The 25,623-nt window shown below is 43.3% G+C and overlaps 1 protein-coding gene across 1 annotated transcript in view; it reads left to right on the top strand.

Moving 5' to 3' along the window:
• The window catches only part of SLC6A11 (solute carrier family 6 member 11), a 133,761-nt gene that overhangs the window by 91,668 nt on the left and 16,470 nt on the right, over window positions 1–25,623 (top strand). The window contains exons 7-8 of the mRNA XM_045832397.1: window positions 15,193–15,296; window positions 20,820–20,944. Coding sequence (XP_045688353.1) covers window positions 15,193–15,296; window positions 20,820–20,944 — 229 coding nt within the window. The remainder of the gene's footprint in view (window positions 1–15,192; window positions 15,297–20,819; window positions 20,945–25,623) is intronic.

Raw genomic sequence — 25,623 nt, 5'->3', positions numbered from 1 at the left:
CCACCATGAATCCCCTCTGGGAAGCTCCTGAGGCTGGAATTTGAGTGCTTTTCCTTTCACTGTCAGAATTCCATTTCACATGGAATTGAATAGCTTTTTCTTACATCTCCCCTTTGGCTGCCACAGGCATTTTCCCATTCAAATTCTGAGCAACTTCCAGCCGAACCTAAAGTGATGAACGAAATACCAGCTCTGTGAATCCATGGGTCCAGGAAGGTGTGTTCTATCCTCTCTCTCAATTCTTTGCTTAGAAGCATCTCTGCTGGGCAACTTCACATAGACCTTTCTTTCCCCTGCCTCTAGGCATTTGCTGATACTGTTTGTACCACTAGAATATTCTTCTGCTTCCTTCCATGCCAGGACAAGTGCCAAAAATCTGTTGAAAACATCTATCTCTGTGAGGGTAGTGTCATTCTCCTCTTCCTTTTGTAAAGACTCTGCCCCTTGCATTTGACTTGAAGTTTGTCCCTAGTGCAGGGCAGGAGCATGAGCTCCATGGTGTCATAGCCTCCCCCTCATGGGCTTTTAAGACTATAAAGTTGAAGCACCCTAAGGAAAATTAGCCCCATCTGATCCTAAAACACATTCTTGCTGTATAGACCTAGGATACCAAGGCTAGAAGACCATTTCTCTCACGTTTCAGCTCACTTATCAACTTTGACTGATGATAGATTTCTTCCACCATAGGTGGACTAAGGGCAAAAGAGTGCTGTGATTAATTAGCAGCTTTGGCCATCAGAGGAATGGGATTGATTAGCAATGTCTGCCACAAGCAGGAATAGGCGTAGGATGTGTGTGCCATATACTGTGTTTTGCTGTGTGTAATATGCTGCCATGTATAATGTGCACCCATATTTTTGGCCCAAACTTTCAGGAAAAAATCTTTCATCTAAATGTATTAGTTATTTATATTTAGACACTTTTTTGTATTATAATGGAATTTCAGCATTTATTTTTGAATATACAGATATTATTGCTTTCTAGAGCTACACTTTTAATGCATAAGCATAAACAATTTAAAAACATTTATGTAGATAAGGAATTAGTACTACCCATGTATAATGCACATCCTTATTTTTCCCTCAAAAATTAAGACAAAAATATGTGCATTGTACATGGCGAAATATGGTATTTGCCACCTCCATTGCAGTCCAGTTTCCTTACTTTGCAGATTAGAAAACTGAGGTCAGGAGAAAAGAAAAAAGAAACTGTAGGGAGAACACTCAGAAACTTTCAAGGCAACCTGGTCTTGGAACCTGGTATCCAAGACCCTCTCAGCCTAGCACATTCTCTACTTAACCTGGTAGCTAGGACTCTGCGTGAGCATCAGTACTCCGTTCCTATGTCCTGGGGACTGTAAGTACCTGCGGGCCTTCAACAAATATTTCTGAGTGTTTGCCATGTACCAGGCAGTGTGTGAAGAGCCAAGTACATGCAGCAATGAAAAAAAACAGATGAAACTCCCTGCTCTCATGGAGTTTCTGTTCTACTTGAAGGAGCTAGACAATAAACAATGAATATAATAATGTGATTAAATGTATTTACTTTTCTATGGGCAGATGTAGAGGTGGCTGCCTTAACCAGTCATGGCTCTTTTCTTTTTTGTTTTCCTCCCAAGGGGTCCTTTCTTCAGACTAGAGTTTTGGTGATAGCTTGGGGAGCGTCCTGGTGTGCCCTTTCTTTCCCTGGCTCTCTGCCTCAAACCAGTTCCCTGATTATTAGAAGAGAGAAATGGTTATGGTGGGAGATTATGAGACTTCAAATCAGCAGCTTGCTCAGCTGACACAGGAGAACATTCCAGCTCAGGGCTTGGTTGGGAGCTAATGTCTGCTTTGGCCCAGGAAGACCCTGGCCTTGTGCTCCCCAGTGATGGGTTTGGGGTTCTGTAACCCCACCACTGATACCAGCTCAGCCTTCCCCTGCTTCAGTTGTTCTCAACCAGGACTAGGTAAGGCCACTGTCCAGGGGTCCGTTAGAAGTATGTGGGGATTTGATTCTGGTTTCCATGACGACTGGATCTCCTCTAGCATTTAGAGTGGAAGCCAGGGTTGCTGAACCTCCTACAACGAATAGGCCATTCCTGTCCAATGAATTTTCCTGTCCAAATGCCAGTAGTGTTCTCCTAGAGGAGCACTGTCAGGGGAAGACCTTGTCCTAACGTGTAGCCCCCCTGAGGCTACATAGAGAGCTCTAAGAAAAGCTCAGAGCTGAGAGTGTGCCATTTTCAGGCCTTGCCCATGCTTTCCATCACTCCAAACCTCCTCTGTTTAGTTCTTTAATAAAAATGGGTTGCAATTATTTCATGCAATGGATTAAGGGGTAGGTATGCATAGCCCCCAGGATTCTATCACATAAGGCATGGAGGTCATTACCATTGATGCAGTGCCAGTGACAGCACTGGCAGTGGGCAGTGTCCATTCCCTCTGTGCTCTGTGACAGGGACATGGCTATCTAGGCTCTGGGCAAAGGCCCAGCCACAGTGACCCTGCTCCCTGTTGCACACAAAGAGGCCACCAGGGTCAGCCTACATACCCAGGCTCCCCCTGCAGAACTGAACAGCTCCTCACCACCTGCAGTGCAGCCCTGCAGCCCAGTGACAATTTATTGGCAGGGCCTCTGGCAGGGCCCGAGTCAGCCCCCAGGGCTGCCGGCCCAGGGAAGTGCTTGGCACTGGAACCAGAAACTGCAGAACATATTTCCAGTGGGGCTTCCAGGCCAAGAGCTTCTGCCCCTTCCCACCACTGTTCCTGCTGGCCTTTTGGCCTGCCCAGCACATTAGCATTTAAATATATCCAGAGTCCTCTCCCCTCAAGCCTGCTCCCCACATTGAGTCTACCGGGAGGGAGCACTTGAATCCTCCTCCCTGTGACTCCCTTCTCTCATAATGGCCATACTGTATTCATCAGCTTCTGTATGTGGCATTAGCCAAAAGAAGGAGTGAGGGTGCCTAGCAACCCAGAGGGGGCTGAGAAAGAGGTGGGAAGGAAGTGATTTTCATGTAATTATTCACTTCTACAAAAGCCGTTGTCAGGTACACACTGGAAACACAGCTGTTGTATTATTCTCCTAACCTACTTTTAATCTTTTAAGAATCTTTACAAATATAAAAGGCTAAAAGAAAGAGCTTAGTTCAGCCATTTTCTGCCAGGCCATATAAGTTATGTTTTTGCCTCAACTGAAGGCTCTGCTAACAAAAGTTGTGTTATGTGTGTTTTTGTGTATATGTGTGTAGTTTGTTTGAAGAGGAAATGTTAAAGGAAAAGGCTGTGGGGCATGAGCTCGAGGAGGGCCACCAAGCCGTGTCCTGGTTACTTGGATCCAGCTGCGAGCATATTGGGTCTAGAGGTTTTCATGCACCTTCTTAGCTGGGCACTGGGAAGGCAAGGAGCCTGGGAGCAGTGAGATGTTGGTTCTCTCTGCCCCGCACTGCTATACCCATGTTTGCTGCCCTAAGGGAAGGTGAATCTGCTCTAGTGATGGGCACTGCCATGTTCAGTGCTGTTCATAAAAATGACAATTTTTCTCTCCTTTGGTGGAGAAGGGACTAAGATGGTGGAAAAGATGTAGGAGCTTGTTTTCATAGTAGAGTTGAGAAGCATTAGCCACCCAAAGAAATCAGATTAAGGGACTCGCTCCAGGTACCTTATATTCACTGTATTTTACTTTCACAGACAAGGAATTGAGGCTCAAAGAGGCGAGGTAACTTGCCAAGGGTTACAGAGCAGATAAGTGGAAAAGCCCTTTCCATTAAGACCCAGCAGGGCTCGCAACCGGGCACCTGATAAAAGCCATCTCATTTCATTGAGTCCCCTCTGCATGGTGCTTCAGTGCCTCTCCCAAGGGTAGGCCAGGTTCCGGAGGGCAGTTCCAGAAGTTCAATTTGTCCCTTAGTCAAAGGGGCCTCCTAACACAGTGGCCAGCATGTACATCTTTCCAAAGCTAGATGGACAAGTAACTTCACCTCTCTGGGTATTGTTAGTTTTTTCACCTATAAAAAGGGAATAATAATAATACTCTTTGAATTGAATCCCTGTAAAGTGCTTAGAACAGCCCTGGTATGTCATAGGTGCTGACAGAGGTGAGCTTGTGTCACCATGATTATTAGCATCACTGTCATCACACACCTCCTTTGCTGGTGCTTTTGTGGCAGGATGAGTTAACACTGCACATGTCAGAGACCTCAAAGTGTCAGTGCAGCAAACACCACCAACACCAGGGTGTAGAGTGGAACTACCAGGTCCTCCTGCTGGGGACGGCTTTGATGACAAGCAGAGACACTGCTTTTCTGCCCTGACAGGTGTCTCTGTTTGTAGACCTCGTGTCTAGGGAAGCTTCTTTCTGTAGCCCATGCTGCCTTAGACACCATAGAAAATCACTCTTTAACCTTAGTTCTCTTTCAGCTCCCCAGGTAGCAGCTGCACCTTCATGGGTTGAGTGGACCCTGGCCCCTACTGCCCTTCATCCTCATCTCTTACAGCCCCCTGCTCATTCTTCTCCACCAGATGTGCTACAGCTCAGCTGCCTTGTGCATGGTCTGTCTCTCCTGCTAGAATGGAAGCTCCCTAAGAACAGGAGCTCCTGGAACTATTCCTGGCATATAGTACATACTTGATGCATGTTTATTGTGGGGGGAAGAAAGAAAGAGTCTTTTTTTTTTTCCTTTTAGATGTTTGAAGACCAGCATATCCTGGGGAAAAATCATTGTTGACTAAGCACTTGCTGTTCACTAGAGCTCATGGTTGGGTTTCTGAGCACTTCAAGAACACTCTCCAAGAGCCAGGCACTGGGCTGAATCTTGGTTTCAAACACATCATCTTATTTAATCTTTTTGTGTATGAAAGAAAGTGAGGGAGGTGCTAATCACCAATGTACAGTGACCTCACCTCAACTTCCCCAGTCAGATAAGTCACTTTTCTTGAGGTAAGAAAAAGACATGAAGCCTTCTCCCTCAAACTTCTAAGAGATTAGACATTCTCTTTAATGCTCAAGGTTAAAATGTGGGGAGAGGGTGAGAGTGCTTCCTCCCATACACACAAAGGTCTCTAACCTGAGGATAATGATGCCACTGCAGGGCAGCATGTGGGTTACAGGACATAAGAAGGTACCTTGTAAACTGTAAAGTACTGTCCATATGGACTGGGACAGCATATGATAAGCATTTGTCATCACAAATATGTGTGAGTAGGGAAGAATTTGTCCTTGCTCATCATCCCTCCTTACTTCTCCCAGTTAATATCATTGAGGACATACTCCATGTGGCCCTGTGCTGGGCCCTGAGGGTCTACTTATAAGGTGGGTTGTATCCCAATCCATTGCTTTCTGCCCCTACTATGTACTGGGTTCATTGGAACCAGTTGCCCTGCAAGAGGTGAGGTTGCCCCAGAGCTGGAGGGCGGGACCACCCTTCTTCTGAAGGGGCTCCGCTCCCCTGTTCCCATGCAAATCTGTCCTCCAAACCTCTGAATGTGTACTGCCCACAGCCACGCTGCCAGAACGCCCCCCATTCATTGCTGAAGAACATAGGGAGTGATCCGTTTCTCAGCTACTGACCCAGCTTCCTTAGGGTTTATTTTGTGGAGACTGTTTTTCCTTCAAATTGTGTTGACAAATAGGAAGCCCTTTCTCCACTGAGCTGCCCCCTTTGTAACATCCTGGGACATGCTGGTCAGTGGGGCTCAGTTGCCTGGTCTTCCTTTCATTGAGGTGGGGTTGCCTTTGTGCTGTTTGACTTGACAGCCACAGAGCTGTTTAAATCCCAGCTGAGACTCCAGGCCTGTTCGGCATACCAGGAGGCCTCAGCACTTCTCTGTAAAACCCGGAGCCAGAATGCATTGGGTTCAAACCTCACTCTTTCCTTATTAGCTGTTTGACCTTTTTTGTGTTCATTTCTTATGTATAAAAATAAAGATGAGAATACTTACTTAATGACATGGTTCTGTAAATTATGAGATTGTGTACATCTCATAAAGCCTCAGGTCCACAGTATGTTTTCAACAAGTGTATCTCAAGTTTTCTAGTCTTGAGGCACTACCAGATTAGTAGATGGGTTCATGAATGTTCTTTTAGCCTGTTTTAATTAGCTTCTCATTTCTACTGTTGTCAAAACATTGCCATGGCTACCATGATCTTGTTTGATTTCTGGGTGTTTGTGGAATACCTAGTTGAAGGAGTAGCCTTAAGACTTGAAATAATGCCTGTAGCAGAGGTAATGCTATGTTTTCACCAACTATTTATTGTTTCTCTTCCTAGTTAAATGGGAAAACTACATATCCCAAACTCCCTTCCATTTAGGTTAGGATCACGTGACTTAGTTGTGGTCAGTGCTATGTGAGCAGAAATGATATAAGCAACTCCCAGGCCTGACCCTTAAAAACTTCCAAAGCAAACCCCCAACTCTCTGGTCCTCTGCATCAAAGGCTGTGTTGACGTGGATGTACCAGCAGATAGGAAGGCTTGTGTCACTAAGTCACTGGGTAGAAGAGAACCCCTTCACAATCTGCATCTGGCTTTGTGTGGGCAAGAAATAAACTTCTGTTATGCTAAGCCATTGAGACTTGGGGGTTTATTGTTTAAACCTGCATAGCCTATCAGTGATTATCTTAACAAATACAGTACCTTCCTGATGAATTAATTAATTCTTACCCAGACTGAGGGGGGGAGCTGACATGGGGGCCCTGTTGCATTTTCTCAACCACAGGCATATGTTTAAGAACATAGACACACATTGGTCACATCAGTCTTTTAAGGAGTCTAATAACACAGACTCCCTGTGAGGGCATATCATTCTTCTTTGTGAATCTTTTTCAGGGAAAACTAATCCTGAAAAGTTTTGGGCTCTGCATGCCCAGTGAGTATACACCTCAGCAGAAAAGTTGCTATTGGTATGGGTTTTCCAAACGTGAGAAATAAAAATCGCCAGTGAAGAAAGTTTTGGATCTGGAGTCGGGGAGATGTTAAGTTATAATTAAAGTTCTGATGACTTCCAAACCTGTGTCTCTAGCCTAGACTTAGACATTTAGCCCTAGACTTTCCTCCTGTCTCCCACACATCTTACTGTATCCTCAAACTTGCCCTGCCCAGAACTACACATACCCATTTCCCCATTTTATACCTCCATTTTAAAAACTGGCTCATCCTCTAGTTTGTACCCGCATCTACCCAATTGCTCAACTCTGATTATTCTGCCACCTTCATTCAAGACCAATCTTATTTAATCTACCTTCTAAGGATTTATTGAGAACCATGGGGACAAGAGAACAACAGGGAAAAAAAGTTTTTAAAAATATTTCTCAGAATCTCTTCACCCAAATGAAGAAAGTAGGATAGTAAAACAAACAAAAACAATGGATAGCATAAGTGGGTGACTCCAGGGACTACAAAACATGAACAGGTGGGGCCAAATACCAACACCAATAATACCTGCATGAAATCAACTCTGTGGGATGAGATGAAGATAAAGATGAAGGCAAAGGGAATTCAGAAGAATGAGATCCAGGAGACCTCGAAATCTCTAATGTGTACTCACCCCTAGGAGGCGAGGACTCTGGGAGTAGAAGCTTGGTGGAGCTATCTGAGGATGCCAGCCAAAACTAGGAGGGATATATTCAGGCTCCAAATCATAGGTGAGTGTTGGAGAACTGTGGGAAGTTTGGGCCGAGGTCTGGGCCCTGGGACTCTAGCGACTGACCACCTGAGGCTCCATGGCCAGAGACACTCACACATTAAAGAGCAGGAGATGCTTGAGGAAACAAAAAGAAATTTTGAATAAGAGTGGAGGAAGGGAATAGAGAACAATAATTTCAGGAAGTACTGTCTACACAGTCATATTTTTAAAGACTTTTTGCTAATAGCAGAAGAGGTAACCCTGAAACTGTGAGGCAAAAAAAAAAATCTACCCTGGATTACCCCTATTCCTCTACACAAAACCCTCTTCTAAGAATACAAAAAAATATATCTCACTTACAGTTGAGCAACAGAAAAAGATTGTGCTCAAATCTCATGCAAAGCTATAAGAAGAATTAGGAACACAATAGTGTCCCTTCAGATAATAAATGAATTTCACAAAGACAGACCCATAAAACATCTAAACACTGAAACTTATTTCAAAAACAGCTAAAAGAAATTAAACCAACAGATGCTTTGAAACAATAGCATAAGTGGAATTGTTAGACAAAAAGAAGCTTTGAAAAGGTGGCTTATGAAAGGAAAAGATATTTCAGGAGAAATAAATAGAAGGAATAAAGCAGTGAACAGACATCATGGGTAATATAATATAAGGTAAATAGATGATGGAAAGGAGAAAAATAAAGTCAGAAAGGAGGAAATTTTTTTAAAAGATTTTATTTATTTTATTTTTAGAGAGGAGAAGGGAGGGAGAAAGAGAGGGAGACAAACGTCAATGTGTGGTTGCCTCTCATGTGGCCCCCACTGGGGACCTGGCCTGTAACCCAAGCACGTGCGCTGACTGGGAATTGAATTGGCAACCTTTTGGTTCACAGCCTGTGCTCAACCCACTAACCTACACCAGCCAAGGCAGAAAGGAGGAAATATTTTTAATGCAAGAAAAGGTGATAGGTATAGGAGATAGACAAAGAAGATCTAACCTACAAACAAGTCCCTAATTAAGAAATCCAAAGCAACAGAAGAAAACAAATACTAAAAACAGATTTTTCCCCTTGAAATATGAGAACAGATTTGAATTTGCACCTTGAATAAGTATATTACATGCCTGGGAAAATCAACCCAGAATAGTCAACATTAAGACATGCTGTAATAAAATTATTGGACTTTAAAGAAAAAAGAAAAATCCTACTGCTCACTCATACAAAGAGTAAGGACTTTGTAAGGGGAAACAAATTAGAGTGGCATCAGACTTTTCTACAACAGCACTCTGTGCCAGTAGACAACTAAGCAGCATATTCAATATTCTCAAAAAAGAGAGAGAACCAAGGATTTTATATACAGTTAAGTATGAAAGCCACAGATCAACTATTAAGAATGTGCAAGAACTATGGAAATGTTATTTCCTGTGAGCCTTTCCAGAGGAATTTACCAGGAAGCAAACTACAGGCAACCATATTAACTAGACAAGTATAAACATAAAGGCTAGGGGTGAGCATTAAATTTGTAGTCATCTGTAGAACTCACATGAATTAATGGCTATGAAGGAGATAATATTTTTTAAAGATTTTATTTATTTTTAGAGAGAGGTGGAGGGAAGGAGATAGAAACATTGTTGTGTTAGAGAGAGAAACATTCGCCTCTCCCATACCCCTAACTGGGCACCTGGCCTGCAACCAAGGCATGTGCCCTGACTGGGAATCAAACCAGCTACCTTTCAGTTCACAGGTTGGCACTCAATCCACTGAGCCACACCAGAGAAGGAGATGATATTTAATGATTGCATGTTCTGTTGGTGCAGATACAGTACAAGTGTTAAAAATTAGGAGAGAATGGAGTGTATATATGAAAAGTAGAATACATTTACAGATTGCCTTTAAGTGTTAACTGGAAACAAATTGACTTTTTTTTTCAAATTAGATGTCAGAGGAAAGGGAAGGAAGAGAAATAGAGGCTACTGACTAATTTCAATTTTCCTCATGGTAGGAAACCAACAGACATTGCCAAAAAGGGGGAAGACTAAGCATATTATATAAAGGTGTTGACTTAATGAAAACCATCAGAATAAAAATAGCAGGCTTTCCCCTACAGAGCTAGGGGAGCAAGAGGGAAAAAAATCATTTGAGAACACATTCCCCTCTCACATGGACTTTAGGCCCAACACATCTCCTCTCGTTGCTTCTCTAGTCTTTAAAGGTATGCATCCTCCCCACAGCCTTTTCTGATTGCCCTAACGCGTGCTAATCTTTCCCCTCATCCACTACTCCTGGGTACCAGGCACCTTGTTCTCTGAATGTTTTATCTTATCTCAGCTGCAGGCAGAGACAGAGTGCCATATATAATGGTGCAGTGCCTTTTTCAGAGTCTGGCAAAGGGTTCTGCACACAGAAGGCACTCACTAAATGGTTCATCAGTAATTTAGGGTTGGTTGTAGGCTTTAGGCTCACAGCCTCTAGGCTTTTCTAAGAGTGTAATGTTGCTATTTGTCAGAATTCTTTCAATTTGAAGTAATAGCAATACCATTGAAATTGACTTAAGAAAAAGAGGCCTCTGAACTTGAGATGTTCTAAGGTAGGTCTTATTTCAGTTATGGCTGAACACAGTGATTCCAGTCATATCACCATTAGCAGTCTTTCTTTGCTTTAGAATCTGCTTCTAGACTCTGTGTTGGCTTCATTCTCAGGTAGGCTCTTCTCTTCCCTCATGGTCAAGTATGTGTTCTGTTTGCAATGGCTCCACTAAAAGTCCCTGGGTTGAGTTTCATTGTCCTGTTTTGTGTTACATGCTCATCTCTGACCCAATCATTGTGGCCAAGAGAAATGCTTTGATTGACCATCCATGGTCATGTGACCACCCCCCCAATCTATCTCTGAGTGAGGAAGAGGTGGTTTCCCACAGGAAAATTGGGGTGCTATTACCTGAAAAGAGGAGGTAGATGATGGCTGGGCAAAAACAACAAACATCTGCTTTAGTGTTGACATGCTCAGTGAGTAAACTGCAAGAAAAATTTCCTGCAAGTTAAAAATCATGGTTTGGGGGCTCATCCTTGAGACATATGGATGGAAAGCTCTCTTTGCTGTTTTCAAAGGCAGAGAGTTTATTTACCATGTTGGTGGGGGACCACTCACCATGGGGCCCAGTTCTGCTGGAGAAACCAGTTTCCCACACGGCTGGGGGTTCTCTTGTTGGCCTGGGAAGAGGACACTCATTTTTCAGAGGCATTAAAAACAAGCATGAGACTAGGGGAGCACTGAGCATCCCTGCAGGCATCTCCTGTGATCTGGTTTTGTTTCCTGAGTCACCAGCTGTGCTGTTTTTCTTCTCTGTGTATTTTACTGGCCTCTGAGACTTGAAGAGAGTACCAGTGCTTGCTGCACCTTGGCACTCTCCCCTTTCCAGGCAAAATACATGTATTTTCTCTCTCTTTGGGATTTTATTACCCAATTCAGGTAATTTGGGTAAAGAGAATCCACTGAGATACCAAATGGGGAAACAGTATGGGAGAACTTAAAAACAGAATCCATTTCTCTCCTAAATCTTCACCACATTTCTTTTTCTGCACTGGACCCTTCCTATCAACATTTAAGCATCTGAAAGTTTCTACCATTTTAAATAAATCCTCCTTCCCTGGTCAGTGTGGCTCAGTTAATCAGAGCATCATTCTGTATGCCAAAAAAATTGAGGGTTTGATTCCCAATCAGGGCACATACCTAGGTTGCGGGTTTGATCAGGAAGCAACCAACTGATGATTCTCTCTCTCCCTCTCCCCTCAACCTCACTCTGCTCCTCTCTCCCTTTCTCCTCCTTTAGCTCTGTAAACTCTCTCCCTTTCTCCTTCTTCAGCTCTGTAAAGCAAAAATAAAATAAGTCCTCAGGTGAAGATTAAAAAAATAAATAAATAAAATTTTCCTAAGCCTTTCACTACCACATTATCTTTTAAATTCTCTTTAAGGCAGAATTTCTTGAAGTTTTTTATATTCCCATTTTCATTTTCCCTTCATGTTTCAACTCACTCATCTGCTGGCACTCCTCCCATCCCTCCAATACACATGCTTTATGAAAGAGCTCTCCCTAAGCTCCTCATTTAGCTCCAAGACACTAAACTCAATGACCCTATGTTAAAGGGGGGAAAGTACTCATTTCTTGAGTTGAGAGGCAGCGTTATGACCTTCAATTTTAATAGCTGTTGCATTATTTAAAAAAAATCAAGCCAACCCCTGGAAGAGTGGCCTGTCATGTAATCAAATCCTTAAGAAAGAGGAAATAGAAGTATTTTGCCTGGAAAAGACAGAGTTTTAGGGTCCAGGAGGCACTGGTGCTTTCTTCAGATCTTTAAAGTGCTGCCACATGGAAGAGATAGATGTGGTCTAGGTGGCCCCAGGGCTAGGAAAACAGGAAGGGCGATTTCCTCTCATTTTAAGAAATGTTGTAATGGTCAGAATTCTCTAATGAAGAAAGGGGCTGCATCATGAGATAGTGAGCTCCCTGTCACTGTCAGTGATCAGGTAGAAACTGTTCTGCCAGAAGTACTCAGAAGAAAGTCCTGTGTTGAGTGGGAGGTTACATCTGAAGACCTCTGAAATTCCAGAACTGGTTAAGCATGCTTCTCTAGAGGTGAGTTTCCATGAACCACATCTGTCACTGCCAGCTTGTGTGGTCTTGAGCAAGTCACTCAACCTCTGTTCTTCAGTTTTCTCAGCTGTAAAAGAGCTAATAAAAGCACCCACCACGAAGGGTTGCTATGAATCTTCAAGTGGCTCAGCAGTAATGCATACAGGACTCAGCACCTGTGCCTGGCACTTGTATTTGATGAATATTTGCTAGTGTTTGTATTTAGTGCAAAGCCCTGTTCTCTAGATGGCACTCAATTCAGAAGCATCAGTTGCATTTGGCTTTTATTCATGGGTTTTCCTTCATAACTCCTAGCTCAAAAAGAGAGCCCAGGAGAAAGTGTTAGGGAAACCACTGTAATTCCTGTTGTGCACGTCATGCTGTCCACAGCAGTTTTTGTCAGAGGGGATTATAGGGAATGAGAAAGTAGTTTCCATATGTACCACCCGAGAAGCCTAAAATGCATGTATTTTGAAGAGTGATAAACATTTGGTTGACTTTCCATGCTACCTCTTATGCTCAGGTCAGCTATGCCAGTGCTTCCCTGAAGAGAATCCTATGAGTTTTTTAAAAAATATATTTTATTGATTATGCTATTAATCAATAAATAGCATAGTTGTCCCATTCTCCCCCCTTCACTCCCCTCTACCCTGCACACCCCCTCCCACCTGCATTCTCCCCCCTTTAGTTCATGTCCATGTGTCATATATCTAAGTTATTTGGCTTCTACATTTCCCATACTATTCTCACCCTCCCCCTGTCTATCTTCTACCTACCATCTATGCTACTTATTCTCTGTACATTTTGCCCCCTCTCCCTCCCACTCCCCTGTTGCTAATCCTCCATGTGATCTCCATTTCTGTGGTTCTGTTCCTGTTCTAGTTGTTTGCTTAGTTTCTTTTGGTTTTGCTTTAGGTGTGTTTGTTAATAATTGTGAGTTTGCTGTCCTTTTACTATACATGTTTTTAATCATCTTTTTCTTAGATAAATCCCTTTAACATTTCATAAAATAAGGGCTTAGTGATGATGAACTCCTTTAACTTGACCTTATCTGAGAAGCATTTTATCTGCCCTTCCATTCTAAATGGAAACTTTGCTGGATAGAGTAATCTTGGATGTAGGTCTTGCTTTCATGACTTGGAATACTTCTTTCCAGCCCCTTCTTGCCTGTAAGGTCTCTTTTGAGAAATCAGCTGACAGTCTGATGGGAACTCCTTTGTAGGTAACTGTTTCCTTATCTCTTGCTGCTTTTAATATTCTCTCCTTATCTTTAATCGTGGTTAATGTAATTCTGATGTGCCTTGGTGTGTTCCTCCTTGGGTCCAACTTCTTTGGGACTCTCTGAGTTTCCTGGACTTCCTGGAAGTCTATTTCCTTTGCCAGATTGGGGAAGTTTTCCTTCATTATGTTCAAATAAGTTTTCAGTTTCTTGCTCTTCCTTTTCTCCTTCTGGTACCCCTATAATTCGGATGTTGGAACATTTAAAGATGTCCTGGAGGTTCCTAAGCCTCTCCTAATTTTTTTTTTAATTCTTGTTTTTTCATTCTTTTCTGATTGGATGTTTATTTCTTCCTTCTGCTCCAAATTGTTGATTTGAGTCCCAGTTTCCTTCCCATTACTATTGATTCCCTGTACATTTTCCTTTATTTCACGTAGCATAGCCTTCATCTTTTCATCTAATTTGTGACCAAATTCAACCAATTCTGTGAGCATGCAGATTACCAGTGTCCTGAACTGTCTCTGATAGGTTGGCTATCTCTTCGTTGCTTAGTTGTATTTTTTCTGGAGCTTTGATCTGTTCTTTTGTTTGGGCAATTTTTTTGTTTTGATGCACCTGTTACATAGTGAGGGGCACAGTCTTAGGTGTTCACCCGAGTGGACCAACCCACATGGGTGGGTTGTGATGCTGTATGTGAGGCAGGAGTCCGAGAGGGAACAATGGCACTTGCTCTGCTCTCTGCTGGCTTTTAGTCACTTCCCTCGCTTCCCACAGGCAAATTGGGCCTTTCTGGTGCTGATTCCCATGTAGGTAGATTTATGTACGTTCTAGGACCCTGTGGGTCTCCCCACAGGTGTTTTCAATCAGTGGTTTGAGACTTTATTTCCCTGTGCTGGGACCCTGGGTTGTGCGGTCCATCCCGCTTCCCCTTTGTTTCACCTGGTTTATCTGCAAGCGAATGTGGGAACGCCCCATCCAACAGCTGCAGCCTTGCATACCCCATTCCACAATAGACTGCCTTCACTGGGTCCACCAGCCACCACCTTGCCACAAGTCCTTTCCACCCTGGCTGCCTGACTCTGCCCCTCCTACTGGTCTGGATAAGTGTGTCTTCTTTAACTCCTTGGTTGTCAGACTTCCATAAAGTTCAATTTGCTGTCAGTTCTGGTTGTTTTTTGTTTTTAAATTGCTGTTGTCCTTCTTTTGGTTGTGTGAGGAGGCACAGTGTGTCTACCTATGCCTCCATCTTGGCCAGAAGTTCTATGACAGTTTTTTCATGGTAGTCTTAGTCACAAAGAAGAAAATGACTCTTTGGTTCAAACGTGCCAATGAGCATGCTCCACATCCCAGGGGCCTACATTCCATATTACATAAATCCTCTCAACACTCTCGAAAGGGAAGTTCATTCCCACTTTGCAGATGAGGAGACAAAGCCTCAGAAAGGTTAAGTAGCTTTTCCATGGTTACACAGCTGAGGCAGGTCCTAAACATCCTAGTTCTTAATAAGTGAGCTGCTATCTATAACCTCTGAAAAATTCTGGGATTAATTAAGGAAATTTATATTTAATCAAATGGTTTCCAAGAATAGAACTCCTAAAAATCACATTCCTAAGAAGGTTAGGAAGTCTGGTTATCCCTTGTCTGGTCTTATCGGAGGATGAGTATGGATGGGGGATTTCAGGGAACAAGGCTACTGCACATCTGACTTCTCTCTGTGCCAACTTCTTTGTGCCTTTCTGCAGGTCTGGGTAGATGCTGGAACACAGATCTTTTTCTCCTATGCCATCTGCCTGGGTTGTCTGACTGCTCTGGGAAGTTATAACAATTATAACAACAACTGCTACAGGTGAGCATTTTCCTGGGCCCTGCCAGCTTTCCACCAAGCCCTGAGAGCTCTTCACTCTGCCTAGACAGCTTGTGTTTGTCTCCACACTTTATAAGGCCAGACAGATGGCTGTTTCTCAGCCTCTCCCTGCCCCAGTGTCAAAGATAGGCCATGGAGGAGCTAGGGAAAAAACAAACATGATCAGGCTGCAAGCGAATCCACTTTGGAATCTTACCCAGGCTTCCGTCTCACCCTTTTTCCCAGGGTAGATGAGTGGCTTGCCCAAGGTCATGCAGCTAGTAAGTGGCAAAGTTGGGACTTGAACCTATGTCTTCTGGCACCAAGGGCCTTGTTTTTTCTCCCTTCTGTTATTAAACCTGCTTCCTGCCCCTTCCCACTTGACAGTAGGGTCCTTTCCTGACCCACCTGGAACAGCCAGTGCCCTGTATGCCCTTCAGCCTGACAGGCCTCCCTCCCTGGCCTTTTGCAGCTGGCCATACCCAGCACCCAGTTGGGGCTTATGGGGAGATGAGCCCAAGGCTGTTTGACCTTGGCTGCCTGGCTCTCCAGGCCAGCAGTCTGAGTTCTGCCACAAGGCTGAGACTCACAGGGGTCCAGGGACTTGCCCAAGGTCACCCAGCAGTGCATGGTACAGCAGAATTTTGCATCCTAATCTCTGAGTCTAGGCTCCTGGTCTGTTTACTGATGTCTCTGCACCCCTGAATTAGTGCCTGGTCACAGCAGATGAATATTCAGGGATGACTGGACAGCACCTCCCTTCCTTAGAGTCCAAGAGCTCCTTATTCAGGTATAAACTCATGGAATGATGACAATGAAGCCATCTCTGATCACAGATTAGTTGATAAAGGAAGGGTTTCAGCACATAATTCTGAGATAGGATAAGTATTGGAGGGAAATAATCAAGGTAGATAATCATACTTTCCCTCACATATGCACCATACCAAGCATCAGACTGATTAAAGAATTAAATATTTTTTTAAAAGGAAACCATTCTAAAACGAGGAATAAAATTCCAGTATGCATGATTTCCCCCCCACACCAAGCAATTCTCAGACACCGGCTGGGCATCCTTCAATTAAACTCAATTCTGATACTGTGTACCCAAGAGATAACACCAAACCCCACAAGTTAAGGGCTGAGTCCTACAAGACTGACCCTCCCTGCTACACACACCAATTGCAAGTCCAAGTTGTGATCTGTGAATCTGACTGACAGGGTTCGATTAAATTGCTAGAAGAGCTCACAGAATTCAGAAAAATATTGTATTCACTAGATTACTGGTTTCTTATGAAAAGATATAACCCAGAAACAGCCAGATGGAAGAGATGCATAGGGCAACGTATGGGGGAAGGGGATGGAGCTGCCATGCCCTCTCTGAGTGTGCCACTCTCTCCAAATCTCTGCATCTTCACCAGCCTGGGAGCTCTCTGAATCCCCTCCTTTGGGGTGGTGTGTGTGTGTGTGTGTGAGGCTTCATCACATAGGCATGATTGGTTAAATCACTGGCCACTGGTGATAGAACTCAATGTCTAGCCCTTCTCCCCTCACTGGTGGTCAGGGGGAGGCATCCTCTCTGAAAGCTAGCTTCACGATCACTTTATTAACCCATTTGTTAAGTCAGCCATGTGCACTGTGTGTCTTACTGTGAGACACTGGAATTGGTACCTCGGGAGGTATAGCAATGGCACAGCAGAAGTCTATAGTTTGTAAATTGGGGAAACTGGGGCACCACAGAAGTGAAAGTGAAAGGTCCAACGTGCTGAAAAGAACAGCTGTTGTGGAATCCAATACACAGTCAGGCAGCAAGTTGTGTTGTTCCTGAGGGCCTTTGGGCAGAGAGGTGATTGGGCACGGCTGCACAGAGGCGTACTGCAGAGGCCACATGTCAGACCAGGCTGTCCAAAAGATCCTTTCTGCCTTCATGGTCTTCATGGGGAGGTAGGTCCGGAGAATGAGATGTGAAGCACTCAGTCAGCCACAATACAAAATGGAAACTGTGGACCGGGAGAAAAAGGCCATGGGACCGGGAGACCAGCACAGCAGACCTCGAGTCCAGGTTGAGTGCCCACCTTGGGATACTGGGGAGGGATGCTGCCTGCATAGAGCTACAGCGCATCAGCAGCCTGCATGCGGTGTGGGCCCTCTGTGCTGGGCACTGCAGAAATCACTCAGTCACCGTCAGTCACCTCCAACTAGGCTGTCAGCTCATGAGGACACAGGCTGGGTCTTCTTGTTTGCCACCATCCCTTGAGTCTAGTGTGGTGCTGGCTGACATGCAAGGAAGTGTGGAAGGGCCACACCATTATATAGATAAGGAAACTGAGTCCCAAGGGTAAATCGCTTGCTCATGTTCATGTTGCCAGTGATGGAATGTGGCTTGGAACCTGGGCCTTTCTAGTTCTTGCTCCCCTGTTCACCACTCCCAGGGATAATCAGTTCTTTCCTCGCTACAGCAGTTGGTGTGGATTCAGCCAAGACTGCCTTGCTATCAGGCTGTGTCTCATGGCAGTGGCAACTTTCTTCCCCACTGAGCACGTGGGTGAACATGCTAGTCACTGATGATCCTTTCTGCTTCCCCATCCAACAAGCAGGTCTGTCCTCCTCTCCTCAGCAAAAGAAACTCAGTCCCCTAGGTGATGTTGCCAAATCCAAAGGCTCATTTTATTTCCTTTACCAAATGGTTTCACAAGCAGTTCTTCCCAGCACAGAGGGAGTAAATTAGTACCCTCTCTTCTGACAGCATAATAGCTTCTGGAGGTCTTCAAAACTGGCTCAGCTGCTGCCAACTTCACAGTGCTTGTTACATAAGCTTTTCACCTAGAAGGTGGTCTGTGGAGGAGGAATTAGAGGGATGTGGACAGAGGAAACCAGGCAGGGAAAATCCTCACTTCAGAACACAGGCAGCTGAGCTCCATCCCCTGAAGGTGTGGGTGCTCTGGGAGTGGGGGTACAGGACACAGGGCTGGGAGCAAGCTCAGGTCTTGCAGGGCTTCCTGGTGGTGTGAGGACACCTCTTGGGAGGCCTCTGGGGCAAGATGGAGACTTTGCGATAAAGGACATTTGTTTTTCAGCAACCATATGATGCTCAGAGATACTTGTCCACAAGTCAGGATTTGGAAGTCTTGATTCTTAGGGAGCATCCTTTGTGTGTAAGTGCTAGAAAAACTGTGGGCTTGGTGTTGAAGATAAATGGATGCACATCTCAACTTCACCACCAGACAACTGTGAGACCTGAGGGTGTGCCACTCCTCCCTGAGCCTCTAAATTCTGTGACACAGTGCTCAAAAAACCCTAGCACAGGACTGGACACATTGCAGATCCAAATTATACAGAATTCCTGAATGCAGAGGGCATGAAGAAAACGCTTTTCTCACTGGCACCACCTTGTTTCCCACTGTTGGGTGAGTCAGTGTCAGGCAACAGGCATGAGGAGCAACCCCAGGAATAACTCTGCCCTCACCCTGACCTGAGATGAATTTCCTTTTGGGAGGAGGTACATCAGGCTTGCAGATAAAGTCCTCAGGTCTACCAGCCCATCCTGCATCTACACTGCCAGAAGAGTCCTTTAAAGGAACCTGTATTAGTCACTCCCTGCCACAGGAATGCGGTATCATCAACAACCCCAGAACTCAGTGGCCTACCCCAACAAGCCTTTGGTTTTTATTGCTTCCAAGTCTGCCGGTCAGGTGGGGAAGTTCTCCTTTGGGCCGTGGATTGAGTGGAGTTGGCTCCAGGATGCAGGCTGGGCTCAAGTCTGGTCTGTGTTGGTACATTCTGGGTTCAGGCTGCAGGGACAACAGTTCCCCTGCAGAACTTTTTCTCATGGCAAATCACAGAAGGGACCAAGGACCAATCAAATCACATGAGCATATCTGAAGCCTCTGTTTGTGTCACATCTGCTAACATCCATTAGCCAAAGCAAGTCACGTGACTAAGTCCGAAGTCCATGGGGCAGAGAGATGTGCTCCACCCCAAGAAAGAAGTAGAGGGGCCACTACTTGATGGAAAAGGATTTAATCTATCATGAGGGCCAAGAGTAAAAAGATTCAGTCTACCCAAGGACCTTGTCTTAGGGCTCCTTGGAGATTAGGACCAGGGAAAAGATATTGCAGGGAAAATTGGAACCCGAGCCCCAGTCCAATGCCCTCTCCACTGTGCCCTTGACTCTCAGAGTCATTGCAAGACAACAGGGTGTCACAGTCACTGACATTAGTGTTCCCTGTGGTTGTATTACAAAAAGTATGGTGTCAAGAAAAGAGGAGGTGAGAGTCCATTCTGTTCTTGAGTCTAGTGCTGCTATACCATTGGAAGAGGGGCTGAACAAACTGCAGTGTGTTACAGATCATGAGCAGGATGTGGGACTGGTAAGGGAACTGAGACGTTCAACCGAGAGAACAAAAATTCAAGGAGATATAGAGCTACTATCTTTAGAACTTCCAAGCCTGAAGGAGCTCCAGGTTATTTGGGAAGGTAGAACTAAAACTTATTAAAGAAGGCTGGTTTTGGTCAAACGTGATGTGAAAAGTTACTCTAGAAGCAGCAGGAGCTTTCAAGCAAGGGGAAAGCGCTCTGAGGAGGTGATGAGCTCCTGATAGGGGGAAGCAGAGGCAGCTGGCCACCCACAGGGACACTCCAGGCTAGTCACGTCTCCAGCAAGGGGCTGAACAGGCCACTTGGGAGCTGCCCCCTTTAAAGTGGAGCATCACACATGTTGTGAGACTAACTCCCAAGTACATGATCTGCAGCAGCTGAGCTCCTAAGAGTCTCATTCTCTGTCTTGGCCTCATGAGGTGGGGGGACCTGGGGTGGGAGGATCTGGGACTAGAGGGATCCATCTTCTTCATCTTGGTAAAGTCATTTGTAGTATGATTTCTCCTAGGTCATGGCTTTTTGCTGGCACTTCTTTGCTCATGAGCCTTACCCAAAGTCAGGCGACAATCATCGCTCTGATAAATCTCTCTGTGAAGGGCCTGACCTAGAAGGGCTGCCTTCCAGCCACAGCAGAGCAGGGACTGAGCAATGAGGTCTGTGGGGTGCTGCTCTGGTAAAAAGCTTGGCCAGCAGGGACGTCTTCTCCCGAGGCTATGGGGAGCTTCCCTTGTGAAGCCCATGGGTGCTCCCTTGACAGAGAAGCAGCTATTTCTCAGAGGCTTCTTCTGCCCTCCTTCTCCCCCCACCTTTTTTAAGCTCCTCTCCTACCAGGGATTTGGAAGAGCATTGGTTTGTCTCCAAGTGTTTTCTTTCTAGTTGTGCACTTTCCCACTTGCCAGCCTTCCTCCCTTCCCACTCCCTCTCTATACTTCTGGTCTGTGACCTGCCTGTCTTCTAGAGGTGCAGCAGAAGCTGTATGATGGAGGGCCAGCCACCTAACCTCTCTGAAGCACATGGGTTTTGCCAGGCAAATGGCACTGTTTGTGCCCTCACTGCCTTGCTTGCCACACAAGACAGCTATGGTGCTCAGACAGAATGTTCCAGCCTGTGCAGCCCACCCTGACCTGAGCCCCTCTAACTGCTTCCCCTCAGGGACTGCATCATGCTCTGTTGCCTGAACAGCGGCACCAGCTTTGTGGCCGGCTTTGCTATCTTCTCAGTCCTGGGCTTCATGGCTTATGAGCAGGGGGTGCCTATTGCCGAAGTGGCAGAGTCAGGTAAGTGCCAAAGGTGGGGAAGGCTTTGGGTGATGGTTACAATGAAAGCACTAATTTTTCTCTTCAGTTCATTCTCCTGGGTCAGGTCTCCCACAGTGACCCTACTACTGATTCTCAAACCGGGATGCTGGGAATTAACTGGGAGGGAAACCTTGACACCTCCTCACCCCAGAATCCACAGCATCTCCAAGTTGTGTATATTCTGCCTCCTGAATGCTGCTTCATTTCATCCACTTTTCTCAAGCTCCACTGTCTCCCCACCAGCCCAGACTACCATCACCACTCACCTGAATGACCATAGGAATTTACTAACTGTCAGAGAAATGCAAATGAAATCTACAATAAGATATCACCTCACACCTGTCAGAATGACTATCATCAATAAATCCACAAATGACAAGTGGTGAGGATGTGAAAAAAAGGGAACCCTGATGCACTGTTGGTGGGAATGCAGATTGGTACAGCCACTGTGGAAAGCAGTGTGAATTTCCTAAAAAAAATTAAAAGTGGATATGCTTTATGACCCAGCAATTCCACTTCTGAGGATTTATCTGAATAAACCCAAAATACTAATTTGAAAGAACACACACACCCTTTGTTCATTGCAGCATTACCTGCAATAGCCAAGATAAAAAGATGAAGCAACCCAAGTGCCCATCAATAGATAAATGGATAAAAAATAAAAAGGCTGTGGAATGAAACACACACACACACACATACACACTCTGGAATATTACTCAGCCATAAAGATGAATGAAATCTTCCCATTTGTGACAACATGGACGGAACTCAAGAGTATTATGTTCAGTGAAATAAGTCAGTTAGATGAAGACAAATACCACATAATTTCACTTATATGTGGAATCTAAAGAGCAAAATTGAAACAGACTCATAGACACAGAGAGCGAACTTGTGGTTGCGGGGGTTGGAGGACTAGGTGAAAGAGCTGAAGGGACTGAGGAGTACAGATGAGTAGTTACAGAACAGTCATGGGGTGTAAGTACAGCCTAGGGAACACAGCCAATGACACTGTAATTATGCATGGCATCAGTTGGAGTACTGGAGACACCAAGGGCAACACTATGTAAAGGATATGATGGGCTAACCACTAAGCTGTACACCTGAAGCCAGTACAAAATAAAATTAAAAAATAAATAATATTCATATTATCAGAATTGCGAAAGAAGAAAAAACAATAAACAGATAATATTTAAAACTATAATTCAAGAAAACTTTTCAGAAATAGAAAAAAAAGTTAATGTGTACATTGAAAGAACTCTTTGGTTACTATGGAAGATTAACCCCGAATGGCCAACCCTTCCATTCACATCCTTGTGAAGATATTCCCTTTCAAAGATAAAGATAAAATCCTCGAGGTTTCCAGGCAAAAAAGATTAAATAACTTATAAAGGCAAGAGAATTAGTCTGTCATCATACTTTCCAAGACCAATATACAAAGCAAGGCAACTATGGAGCATCATTTTAAAAAGCATATATATTCACAAAAAGAAGTGTGAATCAAGGATTTACTGTCCAGCCATTTCTTCAAATGTGGAGGCTATAGAAAAAAACATGTTCAGCGTACAAGAACTTAGAGACATCTACACTCATTAGGAGGAATCTACTTGCAGGTGAGCTTCATCCAACCCAACAATGACTGGGAAAACTTCAGAAAAAGGACCAATAGTGAGCACCTGAAACTATGTAAGTATATCTAAGACCAAGACCAAGATGGGGAAGAGGCTAGAGGACTAATGTAGAAATGCTGTGTACTGTTATAAAGTAGAAATCATTCAACTAAAAAGTGGAAAGAGAAGTCAAGAGGAAAACAGAAAAATCTCATTGTTGTGGGGGTGGGCAGTAGGCTGTGTTAGAGGATGGGGGTGGACATCAGGTGGGGACCAGGAGAGCCAGAGAGTAAAGGTTCAAGTAAGAAAACAGGGGCATAAGGACATTTAAAAGGTATAAGTGTAAAGGTAACCACTAGAACAAAAACATAAACCTTCCTAAATACCAAAAATCATTTATAAATAAAAGAAGAATATATAAAGTATAACAAATATAAAAAATACACATAATTATGAAATATTTTGTCACAGTTAAGACCAAACATATCCATCATATTAGTAAATGTGAATGGGCTTAACTCATCTATTAAAAAAAGTTCAACTTGGCTCACTAAATAAAACCTACATGCTGTATGTAAGAGACACACCTAGAACAGTGATCACAAAGGATAAAAATCAAGGGATACACAACAATGCTGATATCAGACAAGGTAGAATCCAAGCCTAAAAGCATTAAGCATGACAAAATACTTTTTAATGTTAAGAGCCACAATTTGCAATGGCAATAGAGCACATTTAACAATATATGTACCAGTAACATAGCAATTATCTTTATGAAGCAAAAACTGGGAGATGCAAAGACTCAAAGATAGAAATAGCAATAAGAGAAAACCATAATAAACACATTTATCAATTAAAATAAAAGAATGATAAAATTGAACTCACCATTCAAAAAACCCACAAGAATAACAACAGACTCAAAAGAAAGCACAAGGAAGGAAATAATAAAGATGAAAGCAGAAATTAATGAAGTAGGGAATAGAGAAACAGTAGGTCTAATTAATGAAATCCTGAGTTTTTAAAAATTAAAAGTACCAAATGATCAAGGAAAAGAAAACATACAAATAACAAAATAAGAACTGACAAATAGGAAATAATTGTTGAAGCAGAAAACATTTTTAGAAATCATAAGATTACTTTGCAATTCTCTGTGCACATAAATTTGAAAACCTAGATGAAATCAATATTTTCCTCAGGAAACACAGATTGCCAAAATTGACCCCATTTCATTTGGAAAGCTTTACCAGACCAATTTCCATAGAAGAAATAGACAAAGTTTATTTGAGGAGCTATCCCACAGAAAACACCAGGCCCAGATGGTTTCACAGAGGAATTCTACCAAACCTTCAATCCAGATGCTCCAGATGCTCCCGGGGCTAGAAAAGTTACTCCAGAGCATTGAAAAGGAAGAAAAACTCCCTAACTCCTTATTGAAGCATGTATAATATTGATACCTAAACCAGCTAAATATAATGCAAAGAAAGTAAACTACTGACTAGTGTCAGTCATCCATATTGATATAAAAATAGGAAATAAAAGCAAACAGAATGCAAAACCACATTAAGAAACTAGCACACCATGAACAAGTAAAATTTATTCCAGGAATAATAATGCAAGGTCGGTTCAATGCTAGGAAGTCCTTTAATGTCATATACCACATTAGTAGATTTATAAACAAGTCAGAAGATTCCATAGATGCTGAAAAGGCCTTTGAAAAAATTAACATCCATTCACAATGTTTTTAAATCAACAAAACAAATTTAGGGATGTGATTTTATTTTTCAGCTTTTTTGAGGTATAATTAACAAATAACATTGTAAGACATCACCTCACAGATTTGTCTTTGGGGGAAGGTGAGAACATTTTAAGTCTACTCTCTTAACAGTTTTAATTATACTATGTAGTTTTACCAACTATACTTACCATGCTACACATTAAATACTCAGACCTTGCTCACAGGTGAGAATGTGTACCCTTTTACCATCCTCTCTCTATTTCCCCCACCCCTCCAGCCTCTGGCAACCACTCTCCTACTCTGTGTTTCTATGAGTGGGCTTTTTCTTTAGATTCTACATGTAAGTGATGGTACTATGAAGTATGTCTCTGTCTGGCTTATCTCACTTAGCACATTGCTCTGAAGGCCCATCCTTGTTGTAAATGGCAGGATTTCTGTCTTTCTCAGGGCTGAATAATATTCCATTACACATATATACTGCATCTTCTTTATCCACTCATCAGTTCATGAACACCAACATTGTTTCCATGTCTTGGCTATTATGAATATTTACTTTTTACTAACTACTGTGGATAATTATTTATTTAAATTACAACTGTATGTATGTATAAAAGTTTAAAAAGCAAGTATCTATAGTATCCTGCCTACCATGTAATAAAGAAAGGGATATAAGAAATACATCTGCTCATATGTACAAAATAAGTATAGAAGATAAATTAGACTCTAAAGAGAAGGATTATCTATGGGGAGTGGATGGAACAGGGGTAGAAAGAAAGTAGCAATTAGAAATGGAGTAGTGAGGATGAGAGGGAAGCAGCAGTTCTGAGTGTATCTTTTTTCCCCATTAGCTCTGACTGTTGGAACCACAGCAAGGTTTCACATAACAACCCCCGCCCCCCCCCCAAAAAACAGTTACCTTTTGTAGTAGAACCTAGAGGGAATACAGACAGTAACAGATGAGTCTGATTGTATTACAAATGAATAATGTAATCACACCAAAGGAATGGGGAAGGAAAGAACTAACCTAAGTAAAGTTCAGGGAAACAGTATTTTGGCTGGATATTATAAGGCTAAAAACAAAACTAAGTGTACTGTATTCTTGTTATTAGTATGTTGGTATGGGTTAGCAATTCTGTAACTATTGTTTGTATGTGTTAGGACTGAACAAACCAGTCAATACAGATAATACAGACAAATTTGTCACTGTTTGAGAAAGAAGTTACATATGAGGAAAGTGGAGAAGCTAAAATGAACTACATTAGAACTGGCGGTATCAGTATAGACTCATGGTTTTAATATACAGAGAGATAGATATA

The sequence above is a fragment of the Phyllostomus hastatus genome, unplaced genomic scaffold (genome assembly GCF_019186645.2).
Source record: "Phyllostomus hastatus isolate PE091 unplaced genomic scaffold, TTU_PhHast_1.1 phas_contig_16, whole genome shotgun sequence".
In the NCBI taxonomy this organism is placed as follows: domain Eukaryota; kingdom Metazoa; phylum Chordata; class Mammalia; order Chiroptera; family Phyllostomidae; genus Phyllostomus; species Phyllostomus hastatus.
This window is presented reverse-complemented; position numbering and strand designations above follow the sequence as displayed.